We start from the raw sequence: 24,672 nt of genomic DNA, 5'->3' as shown, positions 1-24,672 counted from the left end.
TTATGGCATGCGGACTCAGCCGCTCCGCAGCACGTGGGATCCTCCTGGACCAGGGATCGAACCCGTGTCTCCTGCATTGGCAGGTGGACTCCCAACCACTGTGTCACCAGGGAAGTCCAAATCTCTGCCACTCTTGATCAATATATGTTCTTCTAGCTTCTCAATAGCTTGTCTTAAAAAATAATTCAACTCATTAATCCATTTGCATATGTGGAATGAGGTCAGGGTTTCTACCCCCAGCCTCACCCCAAAGCTAACTTTGTTATTGCAGGACCACTGGAAGACTCTACTAATTTGTTATGCTTCACTTATCATACATTAAATTCTTAAATACAGTATAGTCTGAGTTTACTTTATTCTATTGTTTTGTCTACATACCGATTTAATTGTAGTTTCATAATCTTTCATTAATCCTCACCTTGAGAATTTTTTCTTTACTCTTCCATTAAAAAATTTAGCTATTTTCACTTATTTATCCTTCTGGGTAACATGCAGAATACATCTTCCAACTTTCAAAAAACAAAACATTGTGATTCTGACATGGATTGTTTAAACTATGAATTAAATTAGGAAGAATGAATATCCTTAAAATGTTCTCACAATATTAAGCCTTTTCTTTAAGGAACACAGACTACCTATTTATTACTCAAATTTTCTTTCGCTCTCAGTGAAATTTGGTTTTCTTTACATAATTCTCATATATTGCTGGTTCAGATTATTTATGCATTCTGTTGCTACTCAGGATGTAATTTTCCTCTCCATTATATTTTCTAACTGGTTATTGCCAGATTAAAGAAAACTGACATATAATTTATAAAAATAGAGTCAAGGCATCTGGAACAATTTGAAATAACAGCATTCCCAGAATCCTTATTTTCTTCCTAATTGTTAATAGGAATGTTCCAGAGTACAATGGCTTTTTACTACGTTGGAGTAACGGTCAACTTTAGAATATAATGAAAACTGTCCCTCTGTCCCAAATGTATGCAAAATTGTGTTTATATACAATTTCAGGGGTTTACAGACCACAGAAAGATACCCATACGATATGAACCTGAGTTCTGACATTTCATCATTAGATGTGTAGTTTAGGCTTATTTTTTTTCCTTAAGCATACTAAGGAATTATCTATCAGTTCCTGTTTTAAGAGTTGTTGTTTTTGTTTCCAGGATTCAATGTTAAACTTCATCTCAAATGTCTTTTAAGCACCTATTGAATAACCTTTTAATTTGGTCTAAATTTCATAGTAGGTCATTTAAAAAAACTTTTACTCTGGAAATAATTTCAAAACTTACAGAAACAGAACAAACAACGAAGAAAAACAGAACAAAGATCACCCACACAACCATTCCCCAGATTCACCTGTTGGGACAGTTCACTCCATATGCTTCATCATGGTACCTCCGTCCTCTCTATGCTCCCACACACACCCTCATATACACACACACAGGTACATACGTGTATACATTCGGACACAGGACTGTTCTAGGTGGAGAGATATCTCTATCCATAAACATAAGATACATATATAATTTCCTCCTGAACCATTTCATCATGGTCCTTTACCCCTACATACTTAAGTGTGTATTTCCTAAGAATAGGGGTCTTCTCTTGCAAGCCACAGCATAAGCAGCAATGCCACTGCATTTAACACTGATGTAATACTTTTATCTTATCTACCACTCATATTCTAATTCTGTCTGCTGAGCCCAGTAATGCTCCTTGTAGTATTTCCCCCTGTCTGCTGCAGGATCACGTCCAGGGGCAGATTATTACATAGAGCTGTCATGTTTCTTTAGCCGCTTTAATGTGGAACATTCTCACACCTTTGTCTTTTGACATCAGTATTTTGGAAGAACACAGTCAGTCCCTCTTCACCTTTGTGCCTGGGGTCTGTCTGAAGGCACCCTGAGATTCGATTCGGATCTGCATGCTCAGCTGGATTTCTGTGTAGGTGACGTTACTCCCTCCTCAGAGCACCACAGCTGGAGGTTCACGACCTCCATCTGCCTCTCACTGGCGATGATAATTCTCATCGCCTAGTCAAGATGTTGTCCAATTTCTCCACTAAATAGTTACTGATTTTTATTCTCCCATGTCAGTAATAGGCAGCCTGGGAGGAGATACTTAAAGACCATGAAAATATCCTGATTCTCATAAAAAATTCTCTCTATATTTAGCATCACTGACTATTCTTGCCTGATGGCTGCAAAATGGGGACTTTCTAACTCCACCAACTCACTCTGCATTTACCAGTCAGCCTCCCCCATTCATTTATCGATTATCGGCATGGACTTATGAATTACTATGGTTTTCCAGTGGTTTAAAACTCACTACTGTATTTAATTATTTTGGCGCTCGAACTGTCCCAGAGTTGGCCAGTGGAAGCCCCTCCAAGTTGGCTCCTGGGAAATACCTCCATCATGTGCATAAGTATTTGTTTACTTCCGGACATAACAGAATGTTTCGGCTCATCTTGCGTCTACCTGTCCCAGCCTTGCAGTCAGCCCTTTCTCCAAAAGCCCCAGTTCCTCTTAGCGGCCACGGAGTTAAGAGATGATGGTCTGAGCATTGTATGTGCTTATTACTACTGGGTATCTTTGCCTCTTGGCCCTCTCAGCAGACAGATCAGAAACTATATGCATGCAGAGACACATCTACATATGCCTTCAGACACGTGCATACATACATGTGTACAGGAGGACATAAACATGCATATACACATTATTAAAATCACGATCTCACACTGATACCTCCACAGGGTTTATTTTTTACCCTCCTCCACACTTGTATGTCTCTTCTTATTCCACAGTGAAAACCCAGGTTTCCCACAACAACCACACATTTAGTCATTTGCTTAATATTATAGTACATCTTAAAATTTCATAACTGTCTCCTTCATACTGCACTAAATAATCAAGTCTACCAAAAAGAGTTCAGGATTTGTTTGCAGTCGCTCTACCTTACCTGGCTCAGGCTGAGGTTCTATAGCCAAATACTATATATTCATAAGTTATTTTGAATTAGTTCTTTTTTTTCCCCCAGTGAGTTATGGTATTCATTTGAAATAAACTCAGTTTACTTGTTTTCATTTGCTTTTTGCTTTTAGTTTTAGGTTGTAAAGAATTTTTTAACAGCTATTTCATTCTTTGGCAAAACACATGATAGAATGGTGTCCCCAGATAGCAAATCACTATTCCAGCTATAATTATTACGAGTCAGCAAACCACAAAAATTGCTGATTGGAAAATGAAGAACTTCCTGATAATACAAATTGAAAAAATATTTACAAACCGTAGCGGCAAGTGTATATCATCTGGTATTGACTCCAGGAACGACTGGTGAGTTCTGGGGGAAGAGGGACACGACAGACAAACATTTGAGAGAGGTTCCAGTGAAAACTCACCTTTCCCGATATGTCGCCTAGTGTTTTCGATAGTGGAATTCCGGTTGACGTTGGAGAGCAGCCCAAGGCAGAAACGGTTCTTGTTGTTGGAAGGATCGGTGAAACCATCCACCAGCACGCTCGTGGAGGAGGCATGGAAAGCTTCGCCCACACGATTATTGAGCTCGTAGTAGACAATAGAGCACCAGTGTTTTGGTTCCTCGTAAGCAACTGCTTGAACATCTTTAAGAAAGAAAAGCTTAGAGTCAACCATGGTGAGTGCCCTGGGCTCTCAAAAACTGAAACTGTGTCGTGAAGTTGGCTCAGGGTCGTGGAATGAAGATGTGAAAAAGCCACTGCTATTATAATGTATAGAGTTTATCTCTGATCTCGGAAGCAGGTTCTCCTTGCTAAGTGCAACATTCACCTTTCACTGGAAGATATTTTCTCCAATGGCTATCAGATAACCGAGACACTGGCTAAGCAAGCACACGAGCAGCATGTGCTGAACGCTCTGTAATTCACCAAAATGGAAATGACCCCACCACTGACCCTGGCTCACCATCTAAAGAAACGCAACAAGTGGCAAGTGAAAAAACAAGTGCGGAGAGAACAATAGAGGACAGGAAATATGCCAAAGGTGCTGGCACAAAGAGGAATTACTTTGGACAACGCCTCAGTATGCCGACGCTTTTTCAAAGCAATGAAAATCAGTTTCTAATTATTGATAAGAAGTTACCTCACATTCGGTTGCCAATAACTCTCACAGCTACAGCTTTGCTCCAGTCCTCAAGCTCAGGAAGAAATCCTGCCAGCTGGCCATTCTTACAGGATGAATCATATCTCTCTCATCCAGATTTCATGCTAACTTCCTTATATTTGCTTTAAGTCATGCAGAGCAGGTGTGTTTTGTCTCTCCATTCCCAGAATGGGCCAACAATGGAAATTACCCAACTTTACTGACAGGATGCAGCTTGTTAAGTCAAATCTCTTAAGACTAACAAATCTCCAAACAGAACATGCTTCTAAACATTTGCAACTAAAAAGTTCTAAAGATAAGTTCCTTCTGTAGTAAAAACCTCTTATACCATTGCTTTAGCAATTCCAGGAATACAAACCATATATATCTAGTATGCCAATATGCAACGATCTGAAGTTTATGAAGACTTGAGTGTACAATTTAAAAAAAAAAAAAAAGAGAAAATCCACATTGGAAGCACGAACTCTAACTGTTAAGGGAGAATGACCTCTGTGTTCTTAACATCAACCTCCACGAATATTAAAATGAGCTTAAGAAAATCCACACAAACAATAGCAAAGATCAATAAAACTAAAAGCTGGTTCTTTGAGAAGATAAACAAAATTGATAAGCCATTAGCCAGACTCATCAAGAAAAAGAGGGAGAGGACTCAAATCAATAAAATCAGAAATGAAAAAGGAGAAGTTACAACAGACACTGCAGAAATACAAAGCATCCTAAGAGACTACTACAAGCAACTTTATGCCAATAAAATGGACAACCTGGAAGAAATGGACAAATTCTTAGAAAGGTATAACCTTCCAAGACTGAACCAGGAAGAAACAGAAAATATGAACAGACCCATCACAAGTAATGAAATTGAAAGTGTGATTAAAAATCTTCCAACAAACAAAAGTCCAGGACCAGATGGCTTCACAGGTGAATTCTATCAAACATTTAGAGAAGAGCTAACACCCATCCTTCTCAAACTCTTCCAAAAAATTGCAGAGGAAGGAACACTCCCAAACTCATTCTATGAGGCCACCATCACCCTGATACCAAAACCAGACAAAGATACTACAAAAAAAGAAAATTACAGACCAATATCACTGATGAATATAGATGCAAAAATCCTCAACAAAATACGAGCAAGCAGAATCCAACAACACATTAAAAGGATCATACACCACGATCAAGTGGGATTTATCCCAGGGATGCAAGGATTCTTCAATATACGCAAATCAATCAATGTGATACACCATATTAACAAATTGAAGAATAAAAACCATATGATCATCTCAATAGATGCAGAGAAAGCTTTCGACAAAATTCAACACCCATTTATGATAAAAACTCTCCAGAAAGCGGGCATAGAGGGAACCTACCTCAACATAATAAAGACCATATATGACAAACCCACAGCAAACATCATTCTCAACGGTGAAAAACTGAAAGCATTTCCTCTAAGATCAGGAACGAGACAAGGATGTCCACTCTCACCACTATTATTCAACATAGTTCTGGAAGTCCTAGCCACGGCAATCAGAGAAGAAAAAGAAATAAAAGGAATACAAATTGGAAAAGAAGAAGTAAAACTGTCACTGTTTGCAGATGACATGATACTATACATACAGAATCCTAAAACTGCCACCATAAAACTGCTAGAGCTAATTAATGAATATGGTAAAGTTGCAGGATACAAAATTAATGCACAGAAATCTCTTGCATTCCTATACACTAATGATGAAAAATCTGAAAGAGAAATTAAGGAAACACTCCCATTTACCATTGAAACAAAAAGAATAAAATACCTAGGAATAAACCTACCTAGGGAGACAAAAGATGTGTATGCAGAAAACTATAAGACACTGATGAAAGAAATTAAAGATGATACCAACAGATGGAGAGATATACCATGTTCTTGGATTGGAAGAATCAACATTGTGAAAATGACTATACTACCCAAAGCAAGCTACAGATTCAATGCAATCCCTATCAAATTACCAATGGCATTTTTTACGGAGCTAGAACAAATCATCTTAAAATTTGTATGGAGACACAAAAGACCCCGAATAGCCAAAGCAGCCTTGAGGGAAAAAAACGGAGCTGGAGGAATCAGACTCCCTGACTTCAGACTATACTACAAAGCTACAGTAATCAGGACAATATGGTACTGGCACAAAAACAGAAACATAGATCAATGGAACAAGATAGAAAGCCCAGAGATAAACCCACGCACCTATGGTCAACTAATCTGTGACAAAGGAGGCAAAGATATATAATGGAGAAAAGACAGTCTCTTCAATAAGTGGTGCTGGGAAAACTGGACAGCTACATGTAAAACAATGAAATTAGAATACTCCCTAACACCATACACAAAAATAAACTCAAAATGGATTAGAGACCTAAATGTAAGACTGGACACTATAAAACTCTTAGAGGAAAACATAGGAAGAACACTCTTTGACATAAATCACAGCAAGATCTTTTTTGATCCACCTCCTAGAGTAATGGAAATAAAAACAAAAATAAACAAATGGGACCTAATGAAACTTCAAAGCTTTTGCACAGCAAAGGAAACCATAAACAAGACGAAAAGACAACATTCAGAATGGGAGAAAATATTTGCAAACGAATCAACGGACAAAGGATTAATCTCCAAAATATATAAACAGCTCATTCAGCTCAGTATTAAAGAGACAAACACCCTAATCCAAAAATGGGCAGAAGACCTAAATAGACATTTCTCCAAAGAAGACATACAGACGGCCATGAAGCACATGAAAAGCTGCTCAACATCACTAATTATTAGAGAAATGCAAATCAAAACTACAATGAGGTTATCACCTCACACCAGTTAGAATGGGCATCATCAGAAAATCTACAAACAACAAATGCTGGAGAGGGTGTGGAGAAAAGGGAACCCTCTTGCACTGTTGGTGGGAATGTAAATTGATACAGCCACTATGGAGAACAATATGGAGGTTCCTTAAAAAACTAAAAATAGAATTACCATATGACCCAGCAATCGCACTACTGGGCATATACCCAGAGAAAACCATAATTCAAAAAGACACATGCACCTGAATGTTCACTGCAGCACTATTTACAATAGCCAGGTCATGGAAGCAACCTAAATGCCCATCAACAGACGAATGGATAAGAAGTTGTGGTACATATATACAATGGAATATTACTCAGCCATAAAAAGAAACGAAATTGAGTCATTTGTTGAGACGTGGATGGATCTAGAGACTGTCATACAGAGTGAAGTAAGTCAGAAAGAGAAAAACAAATATCGTATATTAACGCATGTATGTGGAACCTAGAAAAATGGTACAGATGAGCTGGTTTGCAGGGCAGAAGTTGAGGCACAGATGTAGAGAACAGACATATGGACACCAAGGGGGGAAAACTGCGGTGGGGTGGGGATGGTGGTGTGCTGAATTGGGCGATTGGGATTGACATGTATACACTGATGTGTATAAAATTGATGACTAATAAGAACCTGCAGTATAAACAAACAAACAAAACAACTAATACTAAACTTTCATTGGGTTATTTGTATGGAAATATGTTAATATAAATGTTTCAGACATTACAAGAAATTTCTAAAAATCTTATATGTTCTGGTATAATGTTATAAGTCATAATCCTAGTTATTACTTTAAAATGTATATCTCAGAAATAACTAATTTTCTTGTCAACTGCATTATTATGAACTTTCATCAGATCTTTAACCGTGGTCATTTTTAAGTCTTTTGTCATTTACAGACAGTTCTGGGTGTACTCTGACGCTTTTGCAAATATGTTCCTATAAAAGGGTTTCATCTTCATGAAATTCATGGAAAAGACTCTGACAAGTACAGTTTTCTGGTAACTGACTGTACTGCTGAACTGAATGAATAAGCATTTTCAGAACTCTAATGAAAAACTGATGAACTCATAAAAGTGCTAACAAAAGATCAAGATGAAAAAGAAATTAATTACATGGGACTGAGTGAACTGATGAGGATGAGTATAATTTTTGTGACTTTCTGTTTGAATTACAAAAAAAAAAAAAATCCCACAAGGACTCAGAAGCAAAGAATATACAAATCAATTTTCACTGCAAGGTAAAGGAGCTGTTATAGTGGAGGATTACCGGACTGAATGTCAATATTATGACATAGTATGAGTGTGTTTTGTGTTTGGTAATTGCAATCATTGTTGCTTTTGTTGTGGTCATCCATGTACAATGCTTGGTGTCCGTCTATTTATCTCTTGTAAAAATAAAATACAGTGTGTGTGTGTGTGTGTGTGAAAAAAAACAAAAAAAAGAAAATCCACACATACAGTAACTGCTTTATACACTTAAGCGGGTAAGCTGAACACAAACATATACCATCTTCCCTGTTTGCTAAGCGTTACCCCATGTCAATAAGCTGTATTTCAAAGAGCAAAGTTTTAGTGATTTACAGGTGCCAAATCTTAAGGAAGACTGCAACATCATTAAGAGAAGGCTTTTTTTTTTTCCAGCTGTGCTGCACGGCATGCGGAACTTCCCCGACCACAGATAAACGTGCACCCCGTGCATTGGAAGCTCGGAGTCTTAACCACTGGACCATCAGGGAAGTCCAAGAGAGGGCTTTAATCAGCTATCAGTATTGCTCACAGGACTATTCATCCAGTTTGGAGGCTGACAATTTTTTTTCTGTAAAAGGCCAGAAAGGTCTTGGGGGCCACGTGGTCTCTATGGCCCCTATTCAACTGTGCCCTAGCTGTGCAAAAGCAGCCACAGATAATATGTAATGAAAGAACACAGCTGTGTCCCAATAAAGCTTTATTTACAAAAACAGGCAGCAGGCTGAAGTGGCCTGTGGGCTGCAGTCTGCTGACCCCTGCTCCAGGAAAACCACCAAAGTATAACAACCACAAGGCCAATAGCCTGTCCTCATGAAAATATTAAGTGTAAACTTATTCTAATGAGGAGAGAATTTTAAGCCATTTAAAGGAAAAATCTTAAATCAAATTAAAGGTCTATTTCCTGAAATCAGACATTTTGGGCTTAGCCACCATGGCTGCAGGTCCACAGGCTTATAACTGTTTCACAGTGCTGTGCCCATTCTCTCCTGCTATTCTGTTCCCCAAATACACATTCCAAAGATGTGTGAGACAGGAGTTATTTTCCCCAACCAAAATCTTTGTCAACTCATAATTTTATGTTTGAGAGTATATTCTAGAGATTATCAAAATACAGAGCTAATAAAAAAGATGAAATACATAGCCAATAAAAAAGATGTAAGAAATGTTTATAGATTAAAAAGGTGTAAATTCCAACGTATTACACTGCACACTGAAGGAAGGTTCTTTGAGTTCATCCACAACTTTTAAGAAGTTAAAAAATATCAGCAACTCTGACAAAGTCTGAGGTTATCTCCAGACCTTTACTAAAAAAGTGATAAGAATGCGATAAATAAGACATACCTAGTAATGAAATGGCATTTTAACTTCAATTTGCATTAAATGAATACAAATTGAATGATCCATCTCTGCCGCTGTTGAGCAGGCCAGTGAAGCACTTTCCTCCAGGGGAGGTTACCTGGGGACAGTTTCATTCAACGTGTGGTCATGACTTCTTACAGATGCTCAGGGATTCTCCCAATGCTTATTTACCCAAGTTCCCTGCTCGCTTAAGCCTCTGCAGACCTGGCAGAATGATGCATCCTCCTCTCAGACACTGCCAGGGATCACAAAGACCCACCCTCTACTAGAGAGGAAAAGAAGTCGGCTCCTCAGGGTAAGAATAGGAAAAACATGGGCCTCCCATCCCTTCTTGTAACAAGGTAAGAAACAAATAAATAGAGCAAGAAGGGAACAAAAGCTATTAGTTTGTTTCAGCTGCAGCTATACATAGATGAGGCCTAGAAAATAGATGGGGCTTATGAGTATCTATCCCAACGACCAAAGAACCTTTTGGAAAGCCTTGTTATATGACCTATAAATTTTGGAAATCACCAGTGAAAACTCTAGTTTTATGTTCTTTTTTCTCCCTCAACATCCTCTGTCTTTCACTTAAAAATACTCTTTTATCACCAATTCAAAAGTATTGAGTATTGAAGTTATAAACAGATGACTGCACAATTATATCTAGGCCTTCATTAGTTAAATCAGTGCGCCTGTTCTTCATATAAAAGGCTTATCTGTAATCCAAAGAATTCTTTCTATTGAGCTTCTCTTACTATAAGTGCTCTATCTTTTTCAGATAGCTATCTTTTTAAAGACTAATAAAAATCTGTGAGAGAAAGCAACACGTGGACAGATACACTTCAGACTCTAAAAGGGAATAAGCAGCAATTCATTTTACCTCCTCTGTTGATTTCTGGGGGCAGTGAAGGCACCATCATATTTGTGTCCATGGGCTGAGAGCCGTCCTGGGCCATGGGGTCTTCAGGAGGCAGATAAGCAGGTGGAGGCGTATCGGCTAGAAAATTTGAAAAAAAGCTTTAGTAAACACACGTGCTTAAAACATATATTCTCTTCGGTGCCGAAATTCTTAAGAGATTAAGTTGCCATTTCAACCTCCCCATCGGAAGATTAGATGCTACAGGCACTGGACTTGGTGTACACTTTTTGAAAATTACTACCATCTTATGCAATAAATAATCTTATACAACTGTCGTGAAGATTCAGTGGGACGAAAGCACCATATGCCAGTTCTAGAAGTTGTCTGCCTACCGAGGATCATGCCATTTTAAAACAATCAGAAGGGCATTTAAACATGCTTTCACCCAACCCACTTTAAAAGGACCTCTGCATTTCATCATTTCCCTGGTGGACGGAAAACCTTCGAAAGCTACGCAGGACTTCTTAAGAAAAGGAGCTTCAGGGTCTCTTGCGTTAAATCTATGGGCTCTTAGGAATTTACCAACTGAGTTTCATTACAGCCAACTTACTGACTCCAACTGTGAATTTCCCATGACTTCAAGAAATCTGCTAGGACTACCTTCTCCCTACCCACTTAAATATATAACAGATTCACTTTGCTGTACACCTGAAACTAACACAATGTTGTAAATCAACTATACCCCAATACAATTTTTAAAAAAAATCTTCTGTACCCATATTAAAAAAAAAATAATCATGAGTTTCGAAATCCCTAGTAGCAGAATAATAGGAAAGAAATCAGTTTGTCACAACTATCTTCTATTTCAGAATTTGCATACATGTTTCTCCTGGAAAGCTCACAGCTAACTGGCAAATAAGAGGCAAACAGTGTGATTTTTGAAACAAAGAACACTAACACAAGTCGTGTGCTTTCTTAAATAAGGATTTCCCACAAACAATCCTTTGTGATGGAAAAACAAGTGCCTCATGGGCTATGGTGAGCCCACCTCATACCACTTAGCACATACAACAGAGCAGGGAACAAAGTTTCACCTTAAAGAACCACCAATAGCTTGGATAGGTACTCTGGACCACTCAGGGCAACCATCAAATAGAAAAAGCTAACACTACTCTTTCAGAGTTTCTCAAGAGATTTCCCAGACTGACTTTCCAGCTGAATCACAACCTGGCCACTTCTACTGTCCAGGTGCTAACAAGCCAGGCCTCAGAGCACAAAGACAGGACTATGGGGACCTGATCTGGATGTATTTTCCACCCTTTCCCCAGCTTTTTAAAATTCAGCTTCTTCCCTGCAGCTGTAACACTGCCTCTGCTTTACTTCCAGCCAGGAATGAAGACAAAGAGCCTCCTCTGAGACCAAATCCAATACCATTTCTGCAAACAAGCTGGTGAAAACATCATCAACGGCTTAAGGCATCAGCGTCCCTGGGAGGCGCCAGATACTCTGGGTGATGCTCTGCTCTCCCCACAAGGTCCTCCTCCCACCCCTTCAGCTTTCTCTGCTCCGTATTTCCTCTACTTGGCCTGTGCCTTAATCCCTGACAGCCGGGGACAAGGTGTAAATTCAAGCAGTAATCTTCAGTTTTTTCACTCTTGGGCCCACCCTGGGTCGGCCACTGCTACACAGCCTTCCGAAACAACCTCCTTGCCACTAACCTGTTCCTCAAACCCAGCGGGTCCAGGAGGGAGTGCGGTGGATAGCAGATTACCAGATGATACTAGTTTGATTTTGAAACAAGTCTATCCCTCACCCTCATCTTAAACCGTTTTCGACTGAAAAACAAACAGTGCAAAATAATAGGCTAAAAATGTAAAAAAGCAATAAATATATAAATAAAAGATAGGAATATCAAGTGTGGACCACTTTTCAATTTTTGAGGACATACCAGCTCTGCTGTCGAATTCAAATCTGCCCGAAAACATTTCAAGTGATACATTAAACATGCTTGCCCACTCATTTTTCCCTTCCTGCAATGTTAACAGATGTCAAGTGTATCTTTGCTTAGCGTATCCTTTGTGAGGTCTGCTGGCGAGAAATTGGGCACTAATCATTTTTTGAGGTGCTCGCTTATGAACCTATAACTCAAAAAATATAATGTCCTAATTAATCATTTAATTTGACAAACATTACACCACCAGAGAAGTCTAAGAAAGAAGGATAATGGTTTTTTGGTCTTTGTTAAGTTAAACAAGCAGATGGTTTCCAGTACTCCTGATGCAAGTCTTTTGTTGTTAAAATATATGTTTCTTGGGATTACATCACCACTTAAACGAATTTAATTAAGTTGTGTGGTGGGGTGTGATCCCCCAGGAAATATCTTTTCTGAGGTTGCACTTACGACAGGGTTTTTTTCCTTGCATGGGAACAGCAAATGTGTGCAGCACGCTATTTTTTTTCCTCTTTCTTTTATCAAGCGCAAAGGCTGGAACAACTATGCCACTCCCAGAAGGATGCAGCTGTTTTAAAACCTTTCAAAAATCAAAAATGAAAATGTATTCAAGCATCTGCGCCAGACAAACAGAACACCGGCTTACTTGGCTAGAAGTCCCCTTTCATTCAAAGTTGCATCCTGAGTTCTAGGGGCGCAGTGCCACGTACCAGGGCTGGAAAGCGCTCTCCATTCCAGGGACCCCAGCTTTGCCTTAACACTGTGATGACAATTTGGATCTGACCACAGAACATCACTGAACACTGCAACCCACCTGGCATCTGAAAGGGGCTTCCTGGGTCCGAGCTGGTCGGAGAGTGAGGGTAGGTGCTACTGCTGCTCCCAGGAGAGTTTGGGTAACTGCTATTGGGAGAATGAGGAAACGGATGGCTGCTGGGTTGCTGGAAAGAATCCGGGAAAGTGGCGTTGAGTGGCATGTGAGGCTCATTTTGTCCTAAGTTCCGGAACTGAGCTAAGAGGCTGTGCTGAGGATTATATTCACTGTGTCTTGGAACCAGTACTGGAGGAAGAACTGGAAAAAGGGAAAGAAAAGAAAAGAGGGACAAAAATGAGAATGATGAAAATCGTTAATAACGTCACAATAAAACACAATAAAGTTGAATCATAATCTGTAAGTAACAACAAATTATTCGAACACTGTCATGCTGCCAACTCAAAAGCACCATTCAAATGAAAAGACATTTTTCACTCAGGAATAAATGCAGTAAAAACTACGGTCTCCTTAGAATCACTGATGGCCTATGCCTGAGACCTGCAGCATTGACAAACTACCCAAGGAAAGTCTGCAAAATACATTCTTTTAGGTTAAAAATGTTAAGGTTCCCTTATTCTTAATTTTTTCATTCACTAAAAACCAAAGCACAACTAGGAACATATATCGACATTGACAATTCCAGTTTACATCCCTGGCTGATGAGATTTCACATTTAAGAGTTAATAATATTTATTGAATGCTATGAGTTATTCACCACAAATGCTTTAAATGGACATATTAACTCACTTTAAACTAAAGGAAGTGTAGTAAATAAAGTTGAGAGGGTAAATACAGTGAGCTGTATAAAATCCAAATGCCAATGAAGACAGTTAATTGGATAAAATATGATTTTTTGTGGGACGGACTTTATGTTGTGTCCTAGCAGTCATACTTTATGAACATTTTTCCTCTAAGGATCTTAATGTATTTACCCACTTCTCAGTAATCCTTATCACTACCTGATAGGCAAAGGAAGAAACAGGTCATACAATCCACATTTTGCTAACTGAATGAATACTCAAGGAACAAAGGCCAAAAAACATACACACCAGTAGAGAAGGAAATAAAACAACTCAAGCCATTCCTAAAAGCTCCGTATGTTAAGAACCTAAGGAGTTAATAATTAGCATGGTCCTCCACCTCCAGAAACCTCCAGAGGCAAAGCCACTACAAAGGCAATGATAAAAGGGAAGGGCAGGCTGGTTTCCAGAGCCCTAACTGGGGTTAGATCCTAAGCTTCTTGCCAGGGTCACCAGATGGCTCCTCCCCATAATAAAGGTCCTTGGAATCCCTACTGCTCTTGTGGCCTTGGCTGGAAGGAGAAAAACAACCCATCTGGTAAACTACATGGGAGGAGAGAGGAGGAGATTTAAAATCTGTTATTGTTGTTGGGAGTTAGGCCTCAGAATACATTTTCCCAAAGAAACCATATTTAGTGGCATTAGGAATTAAGTAGATTTTTGAGGGCTTTCCAGGGAATCTATCCATGACTGATACCATTTCTACAGGAAAAAGTACTCTTAATGCTTGGATTATTACTAATTTATGAGCTAAAAATTGTTTAAGAAAAAAAAAAGTTTTTGAAGGTATTAAAAGCTCTCGGGCTTCCCTGGTGGTGCAGCGGTTAGGAATCTGCCTGCCAATGCAGGGGACACGGGTTCGATCCCTGGTCTGGGAGGATCCCACATGCCGCGGAGCGGCTGGGCCCGTGAGCCACAACTACTGAGCCTGCGCGTCTAGAGCCTGTGCTCCTCAAGGGGAGAGGCTGCGACAGTGAGAGGCCCGCGCACCGCGATGAAGAGTGGCCCCCGCTGGCCGCAACTAGAGAAAGCCCTCGCACAGAAACGAAGACCCAACACAGCCAAAAATAAATAAATAAAATAAATTTATAAAAAAAAAAAAAAAAAAAAAAAAGCTCTCATGTGCTATATCGTAAATTTCTCCATAATCCTGTAGCAATAAGATTTGCTGATTCCCCTACTATTTGATCCCTTAGAAACAAATCTTTTTAGTATAATAAATGTATTTCCTTTTTCACAGTGATGGAATCTGTCCAAATCAAGTCATCAAAAGCATGATTCCTACCTATAGTGGAAAAAGAATAAATACATATATATATCAGAATTACTTTGTTGTATGCCTGAAACTAACCTAACATTGTAAATCAATTACACTCCAAAAAACCCAATGCCCCCCCCCAAATAACCCAAGAAGGAAAAAAGTGGGGGGAAGGGAAAAGAAGGCCTAATTCCTCCTACCTTTCAGTAGTCATTTGAAATGTAAACCACTTTGCTTTGTTGTCGACAAAGTTCCCAACAGTCACAAAGGCTCCCCCAACACCAAGAGAAATCTATATTCCAAAATAAACACATGCTCTGAAACAGTGCAATATCTTTAAATTACCTATGCAATCAAACACTTTTCTTTTTCTTTCAACTGTTGCAGCTTGAATTACCGCTTCCCAGCTTGCCTTTTATGGTCATCTAGCTACAGCCTCCTTTAAAAGGTGGATAATACTGGCTTCTAAACCCCTCCTGCCAACTACAGCACCAGACAGCAACTTAAAACAATTCTCCATCTCTCTTCTCTCTCCCACCCACACCCCCTTACTGGAGCCCTTGTTTTAGCGACTCTTTTTGCCTAACAGAGTTTTAGAACTGGGCATTTACTTCTTCCCACTGCTTGCAGGTGACAGCGGCAGCAGAAGGCAATGTGTTTCTGTACCTCCGGCTGATACTACGCACACGTGTCCCTGTGTAACTGCTGCGTGGTGTGCAGTGGTCTGGCTCTAAAGCACCGGGCTGCCCTTAGTGTACACCACAGGTGAGATCAATCAGCTTTTGTACATGACCTGGAATGTGAGCCACCAACTACAACAAAGCAGCACTCTATAGATGAACTTGACGAGATCGATACCTTTTTCTCACCTCTGATTATTAAGATGAGATGATTTTGCTGCTGCTGTTATAGGTACAGGTATATTTTAATGAACTTAAAAAAGGTATTGAGGTATCACACACCTATAATAAAATGCAGAAATCTTCGTATAAATGAAATCGTATATACTCTTGTGTCTGGCTTCTTAAGTTCAACATTATGTCTGTATGATTGATTCATCGAATGTGTGTAGCATCTCATCATATGTATATATTACTATTTATCAGTCCGCCCATCTAACCTCCTCAGAGGATAATCAATTTCATTTTTTTCTGTTTTATCCTTTCTGTGTTTCTTCTTGAAGAAATTAAGCAGATAAATGTTTGCTTTCTGATTTCATCTTTATTACTAAAAAGAAAGGCAGCCTGCTATACAGCCTTTGCACTTAGCTTTTTCAACTATATCTTAGAATTAACTTCATATTAGTTTATAGAGTAACTCCAGGCATATATTGCAGTATTGTTAAAGGTGTATCTTCAGGGTAAATTCCTAGAAGTGGAAATACTGGGTGAAAGGGTAAATGCAGGTATAATTTTGTTATTGTCAAGTATCCCTACATAGGGGTTGTACCATTTTGCATTGCTACCAGCGACAAATGAGAGTGACTTTTCCCTCAAAGCCTCCTGAACAGACTATTTTGACAGGTTTTTAAAAACATTTTTTGACAATCTGATGGGTGGAAAATGGTAGGTATTGTGGTGCAATTTTAATTTACATTTCTATTATGGTGAAAGTTGATCATCTTATCATGTATTTCAGAAGACGTATTTTTATCTTTTTTTGGTGAATTGTCTGCTTGTGCCTTTTGCCCATTTTTGGTCTTCCCATTTTTCATTTATATATATATATGATATTAGCCCATGATATATTATGTTACAAACATCTTATCACAATCTGTCAATTTGTCTTTTGGCTCTGCTTATGGGCAAGTTTATTTTTTATTTTTTGGTAGTCAAATTTATCAGTGTTTTCTTTTTATTGCATATGGATTTTGAGTGATAAAAAGCCTTCTTCTACACCCAGACTGTAAGGAGGAATTCATCCATTCTTCCAGTGCATAGCAAGTTTCATATTTTACTTAAATCTCTGATCCATTTGGAGTTCAGTTTATTTATAGTATGAGGAATAGATCTAACTTTCTCTTTTTCCAAATGGTTGGCCAGTTGCCCCAATACCATTAATTAAAAAGCCCAACTCTGGGGAATTCCCTGACGGCCCAGTGGTTAAGACTCCATGTTTCCATTTCAGGGGGCGCAGGTTCGATCCCTGGTGGGAGAACTAAGATCCTCCAAGCCAAGCGGCGAGGCCAAAAAAAAAAAAAAAGCCCACCCCTGTCCTAGTGGTTGGAGATACCACCTTTCTCATAAATGTCCATGTATGTTAGGGTCTATTTTTAGACATTCCATCCCATTCCATTCTAGTCTGTGCCCCAGTATCACTCTGTTTTAATTACAGAGACTTTATAGTACATGCTAATATCTGTAGGGCTAGTCCCCTCTCACAGTTCTTCCTTTTCAGTGCTGTCCTCATACGCTGACTTTTCCATATGAACTTTGGTTATCACCTTGTCGACCTCCAGAAAAAAAGATTATTGGTACTTTTATTGGGATCACATTATATATATATTTTTTTTTTTCTAATTTACTTTTAGTTTATTTATTTATTATTATTTTTTGGCTGTGTTGGGTCTTCGTTTCTGTGTGAGGGCTTTCTCTAGTTGCGGCAAGTGGGGGCCACTCTTCATCACGGTGCGCGGGCCTCTCACTGTCGCGGCCTCTCTTGTTGCGGAGCACAGGCTCCAGACGCGCAGGCTCAGTAATTGTGGCTCACGGGCCTAGTTGCTCCGCGGCATGTGGGATCTTTCCAGACCAGGGCTTGAACCCATGTCCCCTGCATTGGCAGGCAGATTCTCAACCACTGCGCCACCAGGGAAGCCCGGGATCACATTATATTTAAACATTAATTTAGTAAGACTATCTTGATGATGTTAAAATATTCTATTCAAGAACTAGGAAGGTCTGTCAACTCTACTTTTGCATGTTTCAGGACTGCCCCATAGCTACTGTCTGTATTAATTTGCCAGGCCTGCCCATAACAAAGTACCACAGACTGGGGGACTTAAACAACAGAAATTTATTTACTCAAAGTTCTGGTGGCTAGAAGTCTGAGACCAAGGTGTTGGCAGGCTGGTTTCTCCTGAGGCCTCTCTTCTTGGTTTGCAGATGGCCACTTTCTTGCTGCGTTCTCCCGTAGCTTACTTCCCTGGTGTTTCTCTGTATGTCCTAATCGCCTCTTCTTATAAGGACACCAGTCAGTTTAGGGTCCAGCTCAATGGCCTCATTTTAACTTTCTAAAGACCCTACTTCCAAACACAGTCACATTCTTAGGTATTATATTTATGATTAGGGCTTCAACAGATACATTTTGCGAGGGACATAATTCAATCTATAACAGTATTAGGTTTTAAACAGTTCTTACAAAATTAAGTATTTTATCTTTTCCGTTGCTATTTTAAATGGAGTTTTCTATTCCATTATATCTTCTATCTGGTAATTATTTATATATATGGTTATTGATATTTCCATGTTATTTTATATATTACTACCTGGCTGAATTCTTTTGTTGTCTGAGTTATTTTTATCATTGACTCATTATAGAGTTAGTTCTCCAGCAAATGATCATGTCTCCAACTAGTTTTACTTTTTCCTTTTGAATTGTTTTCTCTTGTCTGATTGCACTGGCTAGTAGTGCCAATACAATATTAAAAAGTAATGGAGATAGTGAATTTCCATGACTTATTCTTGACCTTGGTAAGAATGCCTCTAGTGTTTCCCCATTAAGTAAGATGCTGACTTTAGGACTGACATATATAAATTATGTTAAGGAAGTATCCATCCATTCCTATAGTTGAGTGTTTTTACTAGGAATAGGTGTTGAATTTTTGTCAGAAGATTGTTCAGCATTTCTAAAGATATTATGATTTTTCTTCTTATACTTATTAATATGGTGAATTATCCCTGCATTCTGGCATAAGACCTGCTTGGTGATCATGTATTATTTTCTTAATGTGGGGCATTAGAGTCTTATAACTAATATTTAATTTCAGATCTTTATATTAATATTCATAAACTATATTGATCTGTAAGTTTCTTTCTGTGCTATCATTAGCAGGTTGTCATGTCACTGTGACACTTGCTTCATAAATGTTTGTGTGCTCAGAAACAGGTTATGTTTCTAAACAGACTCTAAATGTTTGGTAGACTCCCTCTCTTAAACTCTCTGGGATTGGTGCTTTCCTGTGGAGTAGTTCCTTAAAACTTTCTCTATTTGTCCTCTGTAAGTAAATGTAAGCTTTCTATGTCTACTAAGGATAATTTTGGTAAATTATACTTTCTTCTAGAAAATTATCCATTTCATCTAGGTTTTTAAATTTACTTGCATAAAGGTATGTTAAGTAACCTTACAGTAAAATTTTGTATTCTCTTTATCAATATCTATTTCCCTCTTATTTCTTATTTTATATTTGTGCTTTCTTCTTGCAACACCTTTTTCTTCCTTTATTAAATTGACCCTTGGGTTGTTATTTTTTCAAACCAGGATTTGGATTTGTTTACTTGATCTGTGTTTTTTTTTTTTACTATTTCATTATTTTTTGCTTTTATCTTTATAATCTTTTTCTTCGGCTTACTTCAGTGTTCCTTTTCCTAGCCTTTTGATTGGGAATTTAAAATTTATTTTTATTCTTTCATTTTTACTGATATAGGTGTTCAACGCTATGAATTTTTCTCTGATCACTGGTTTAAATGCATCCTACAGATTCTAATATGTAGTTGTTTGATCATTATTTTCCAGAAATTATGTAATTTATCTTTATATTTTCTCATTTGCCAATAGGTCATTTAATAGAAAAGTTTTAAAATTCCCAGAGAGAAGAGCTTATTTGCTTCAAATTTCTAGGTTTATGGCATTGTGATAAGAATGCTGATTGCAGTATTTCTAACTTATGGAACTTGATATTTTCTTTGTGACCTACAATATTATACATTTTTATGAGTGTTCCTTGCACACTTGAGAAGAAGGTATATTTTCTATTATTAGGATGCAGTGTTTAATAGGTTTCCATAAAAACTAACTAATTAATAATGTTGCTTAGGTCTCCAGCATCAGGGGTGGGGGTGGGGGGGGAGTTAGTGAACTTCTTTTGTAAAGGATCAGAGAGTAAACATTTGAGGTTTTGTGGATTACAGGGCCTCTGTCACAACTATTCAACTCTGCTGTTGAATAGTAAGAAAGCCATAGACAATATGTAAACAAGTGGATGTGTCTGTGTGTTAAAAAGCTTTATTTACAAAAACAAGTAACAGACTTGACTTGGCCTGTGGGCAGTTACCCAACCTCTGGCTGCTATGATTACTTACGTTTTTTCCCACATGACCTGTCTTGTATTTAGACTGGTGTATTAAAGTTCCCATTATTGGTGTGTTTCTATTCGTTTTCCCTGCCATATCCTGCTTTATATAGGAGGTTGCTGTGATGTTTGGTGCATATATGTTCACTTTAAAGTGTTCTCTGTGTCAGTGCTTTTTGGTCTTCTGAATTCTATTTTGTGTGATATCAGAATCACAATCCCCCATTTCCTGTTGTTTACAAGTGCCTGATATACCTTTGCCAATTCCTTGATTTTTAGCTTTTTTTTTTTAATTTTTATTTATTTATTTATTTATGTATTTATTTATGGCTGTGTTGGGCCTTCGTTTCTGTGGGAGGGCTTTCTCCAGTTGCGGCGAGTGGGGGCCACTCTTCATCGCGGTGCGCGGGCCTCTCACTGTCGTGGCCTCTCTTGTTGTGGAGCACAGGCTCCAGACGCGCAGGCTCAGTAGCTGTGGCTCACGGGCCTAGTTGCTCCACGGCATGTGGGATCTTCCCAGACCAGGGCTCGAACCCGTGTCCCCTGCGTTGGCAGGCAGATTCTCAACCACTGCGCCACCAGGGAAGCCCGATTTTTAGCTTTTTAATCACTTGGGGGGGTCGCGGATGGGTCTTCTGAATACAGCATAAAGTTTTGCTTTATGAACCAACTTGAAAACCTTTTAATTTTAATAGGTGATTAAACCTATACATATATATATATATATATATATATTTTTTTTTTTTTTTGGCCATGCCACATGGCCTGTGGGATCTTAGTTCCCCGACCAGGGATTGAACCCAGGCCCTTGGCAGTGAGAGCATGGAGTCCAAACCACCGGACCACCAGGGAATTCCTGCGCATTTACATTTATTGATATGACTGATGTTTGGTCTCAATTCTGTCATGTTATTTTTTATTAGAGTTATTGTAATATTATATTTACTATATTTCTCTATGTGATGTAATTATTTGTCTTCATTTTTTTTAAAAGGAAACTCTAAAGATAGTTTTATATTGCTGTGCTATGGTTATTTTTCTATTTGTATCTTTTAAGGTCTTCCATCTCTGTTTTTTTCCTTACTCGACCTCATACCGTCTAGTTGGTCAGTTTTAAATGGTATCTTTTAATTCTCATCTATCACCTATACAGTCAATGATCTTATTTTACTTTCCCCCTTTCCCTATTCTTCTGTTCCATTTTTATAGTTGTACTCTTTCTACTTTGTCAGAATATCTAAAGTTTATATACTATTCTTTCATCCATATCACTACACTTATTTTAGCCTTATCTCTATGACTGAATATATTAAACGCTCACCACCTGTCCTTTTGCCAAACTTTCTCCAGTCATATCTTAGTTGAATAAAATGACCCCAGCAGATGCCTCAGGAAGAGCTAGCTCATTGTTACAGTATCCCCTGACTTCTTGCACATTTAAAACTTTCTATAGCCCTGATGCTTGAAGGAGAGCTTGGCTTGTCCTTGATTCTTGAAATGCTTTTTCACTGTTGCCTATTTCTAGATGATGCTTTTGAGAAGTTTGATTTTAGCTTTACTTTCTTGCCTTTACAAGTAATGTGCTCTTTTTACCTGGAAGCCCTGAGGACTTTTCTTTGTCTTTAAAGTTTAATAGTTTTACTAGGATATGTCTCAAAGTTGATCATTTTAGGTGAAATTGCCCAAGTGTGAGTTCTTTCAATATGTAGATTTAGGTCTTCACTAACTTCTGGAAAGTTTTAAGTATTAGCCCTGTTCTACTGGCTCTGGGTACTTTGGAGCTCCAGTTATACATATTTTGAATCTTCCTTTTTGTCCTTTCCAATCACTTTCTCTTAGACACTTTTTATCTCATTTTCAATTTCTTATTCACTCCTTTAGTTTTTTTCCTGCCATTCTTCAATGAACCTTACTACATTTTAATACAAATCTACTGTTCTTTGGCACATTGAAATTTATGAAATGTTTTTCTTTTAAACTTATTTACTGAATTCCATCAATTCTCTTTGATTTTCTTCCAATTTTTATCCATTTCTGTATTTAGTTTCTGAATTTCTGATTTTTTCCCCACTAATGCTTGTTTAAGGATATTTATTTTGAAGTATCGTCTTACACTTAACACATTGAAGCCATAGACTCAAAGGAAATATTTGCAATCACATATCTGATAAGGGACTTGTGTCCTGAATATATAATGAACTCTCAAAACTCATTAATAAAAATCCAAATAATCCAATTAAAAATTAGGTAAAAGATGTGAACACACTCTTCATCAAAGAAATTCTTAAAAGTATTATGCTTAGTGAAGTAAATCAAACACAGAAGGAAAAATATCCTACTTATATGAGGGACTTAGAATAGAAAAGTTCATGGACAAAAAGTAGAACAGAGGTTACCAGGGGCTGGGGGAAAGGGAAAAGATGCAGTTACTGTTTAATGGGAACCAAGTTTTTGTTGGGGATGATGAGAAAGTTTTGGCTATGAATAGTGGTAATGGTTGCACAACACTGTGAATGTATTTAATGCCATGGAATTGTACACTTATAAATGGTTAAAATGATAAGTATTACATTATATATATTTTACCACAATAAAATTTTTTAATTAAAAGGCTTAACCATATCAAGTAATGGCAACAGGGATTTTCTCCCACATTGTTGGCTGGAATGTAAAATGGCACAACCGCTTTGGACAATATTTTGGCAGTTTCTTGTAAAGTTGAACATGCACTTACCATATGACCCAGCCATTCTACTTCTAGGTATTTACCCAAGAGAAATGAAAACATGTATTTACAAAGACGTGTATATTTTATTTGTGATAGCCAAAAACTGGAAACAAACCAAATGTCCATCAACACATGAATGAATAAACAAACATGGTACATCCATACAATGGAATACTACTCAGTAATAAAAAAGAATGAAACACTGATTCACACAGCAACATGGATTGGTCTCAAAATAATATGCTGAGAGAAGGCAGACAGAAAAAGAGTGTACGCTGTATGATCCCATGCAAATAAAATCTAGAAGATGCAAACCAATGTATGGTGACAGAAAGCAGGTCAGTAGTGGCCTGGGGATGAGAGTCGGCGCTGGGGGAGAGACTGAAAAGGTGCAGGAGTACACTTTTGTGGGGTGATGAGTATGGTCATTATCTTGATTGTGGTGATTCTTTCACATGTATGTCAAAACTAATCACATTGTACATTTTAAACATGTGCAGTATATTCTAAGCCAATTAATCCTCAATAGAGCTGTTCAAAAAATGAATGTGAAGAGGCAATTTAAAATTGTCTTTTGCTAATCTTAAAAAACGGCTAAAATTTTCTATTATCTATTCCTTTCCCAATCCCATCTTCAAGGTTTGCAAACCATTATTCTGAGCTCTCAACAGTACTCCATTCCCAGTTAAAACAGTTTTATCCTACCACCTCTTCTTCTGGGGCTATATATATGATGTATACCTCCCAATTCAGAATCCCCATTCAGGAAAGGAATTCCAGTTTGCTATCACAGATACACCAGATCCTACAGGGAAAACCAACTGAAGGTACCAAAAGTAAAGAGCTGCAAGGAAGTCTCACGCTGAATAGGGTGATAATCTTTAAGACATACGTCTCCTACGGGCTGTTCAAAGTTAATAAGCAGAACTGCAACGTAAAAAAATAAATGGATATCCTCCTATACACTCTTGGAAGAAGACATTTCTGTCAAATTTACCTAAAGTTCAACTTAACCCTCTAACAATAGCAGCAACCAGTGCTTCAAACCCTCTCAAATTACCCGTAGAATGTTTCTGAAAGACATTTTCCCAGCATTTCTCAACATTCTCCACCAAGGTAAGCATCAGTGACAGAGGAGAGTGAATTCACCCGGGGTCCCAGCAGCACCACTGGAACTGAAATTACATCGACATGTTGATTTATCTTCACCAACTCATATACATTTTACACTCTGCTCTTCATTATTTATCAAATATAAAAGTGATATCTGAAATAATTTACAATCCAGTAAAACTGATCCTCCAGGAAGATGTGCTTGCCATGTTACCCATGGCTTTGAGTAGCTGGTGTGGGACACTGTGCTGGGGTGGTTTGAATGTGTGGAT

General features: G+C 38.2%; 1 protein-coding gene across 3 annotated transcripts in view; it reads right to left on the bottom strand.

Annotated features, from left to right (window-relative positions):
• Positions 1 to 24,672, bottom strand: part of SMAD1 (SMAD family member 1) — an 83,677-nt gene that overhangs the window by 9,794 nt on the left and 49,211 nt on the right. For all 3 annotated transcript variants that reach the window (XM_057547341.1, XM_057547339.1, XM_057547338.1), the window contains 3 exons: positions 13,215 to 13,472; positions 10,471 to 10,587; positions 3,407 to 3,628 (listed from right to left, as the gene is read on the bottom strand). In XM_057547341.1, the coding sequence (XP_057403324.1) occupies positions 3,407 to 3,628; positions 10,471 to 10,587; positions 13,215 to 13,472 (597 nt within the window). The remainder of the gene's footprint in view (positions 1 to 3,406; positions 3,629 to 10,470; positions 10,588 to 13,214; positions 13,473 to 24,672) is intronic.

This window comes from Balaenoptera acutorostrata, chromosome 5 (assembly GCF_949987535.1).
Source record: "Balaenoptera acutorostrata chromosome 5, mBalAcu1.1, whole genome shotgun sequence".
Lineage (NCBI taxonomy): Eukaryota > Metazoa > Chordata > Mammalia > Artiodactyla > Balaenopteridae > Balaenoptera > Balaenoptera acutorostrata.
Note: the sequence above shows the minus strand (reverse complement) of the source record. Positions and strands in the feature narration are given on the sequence as shown.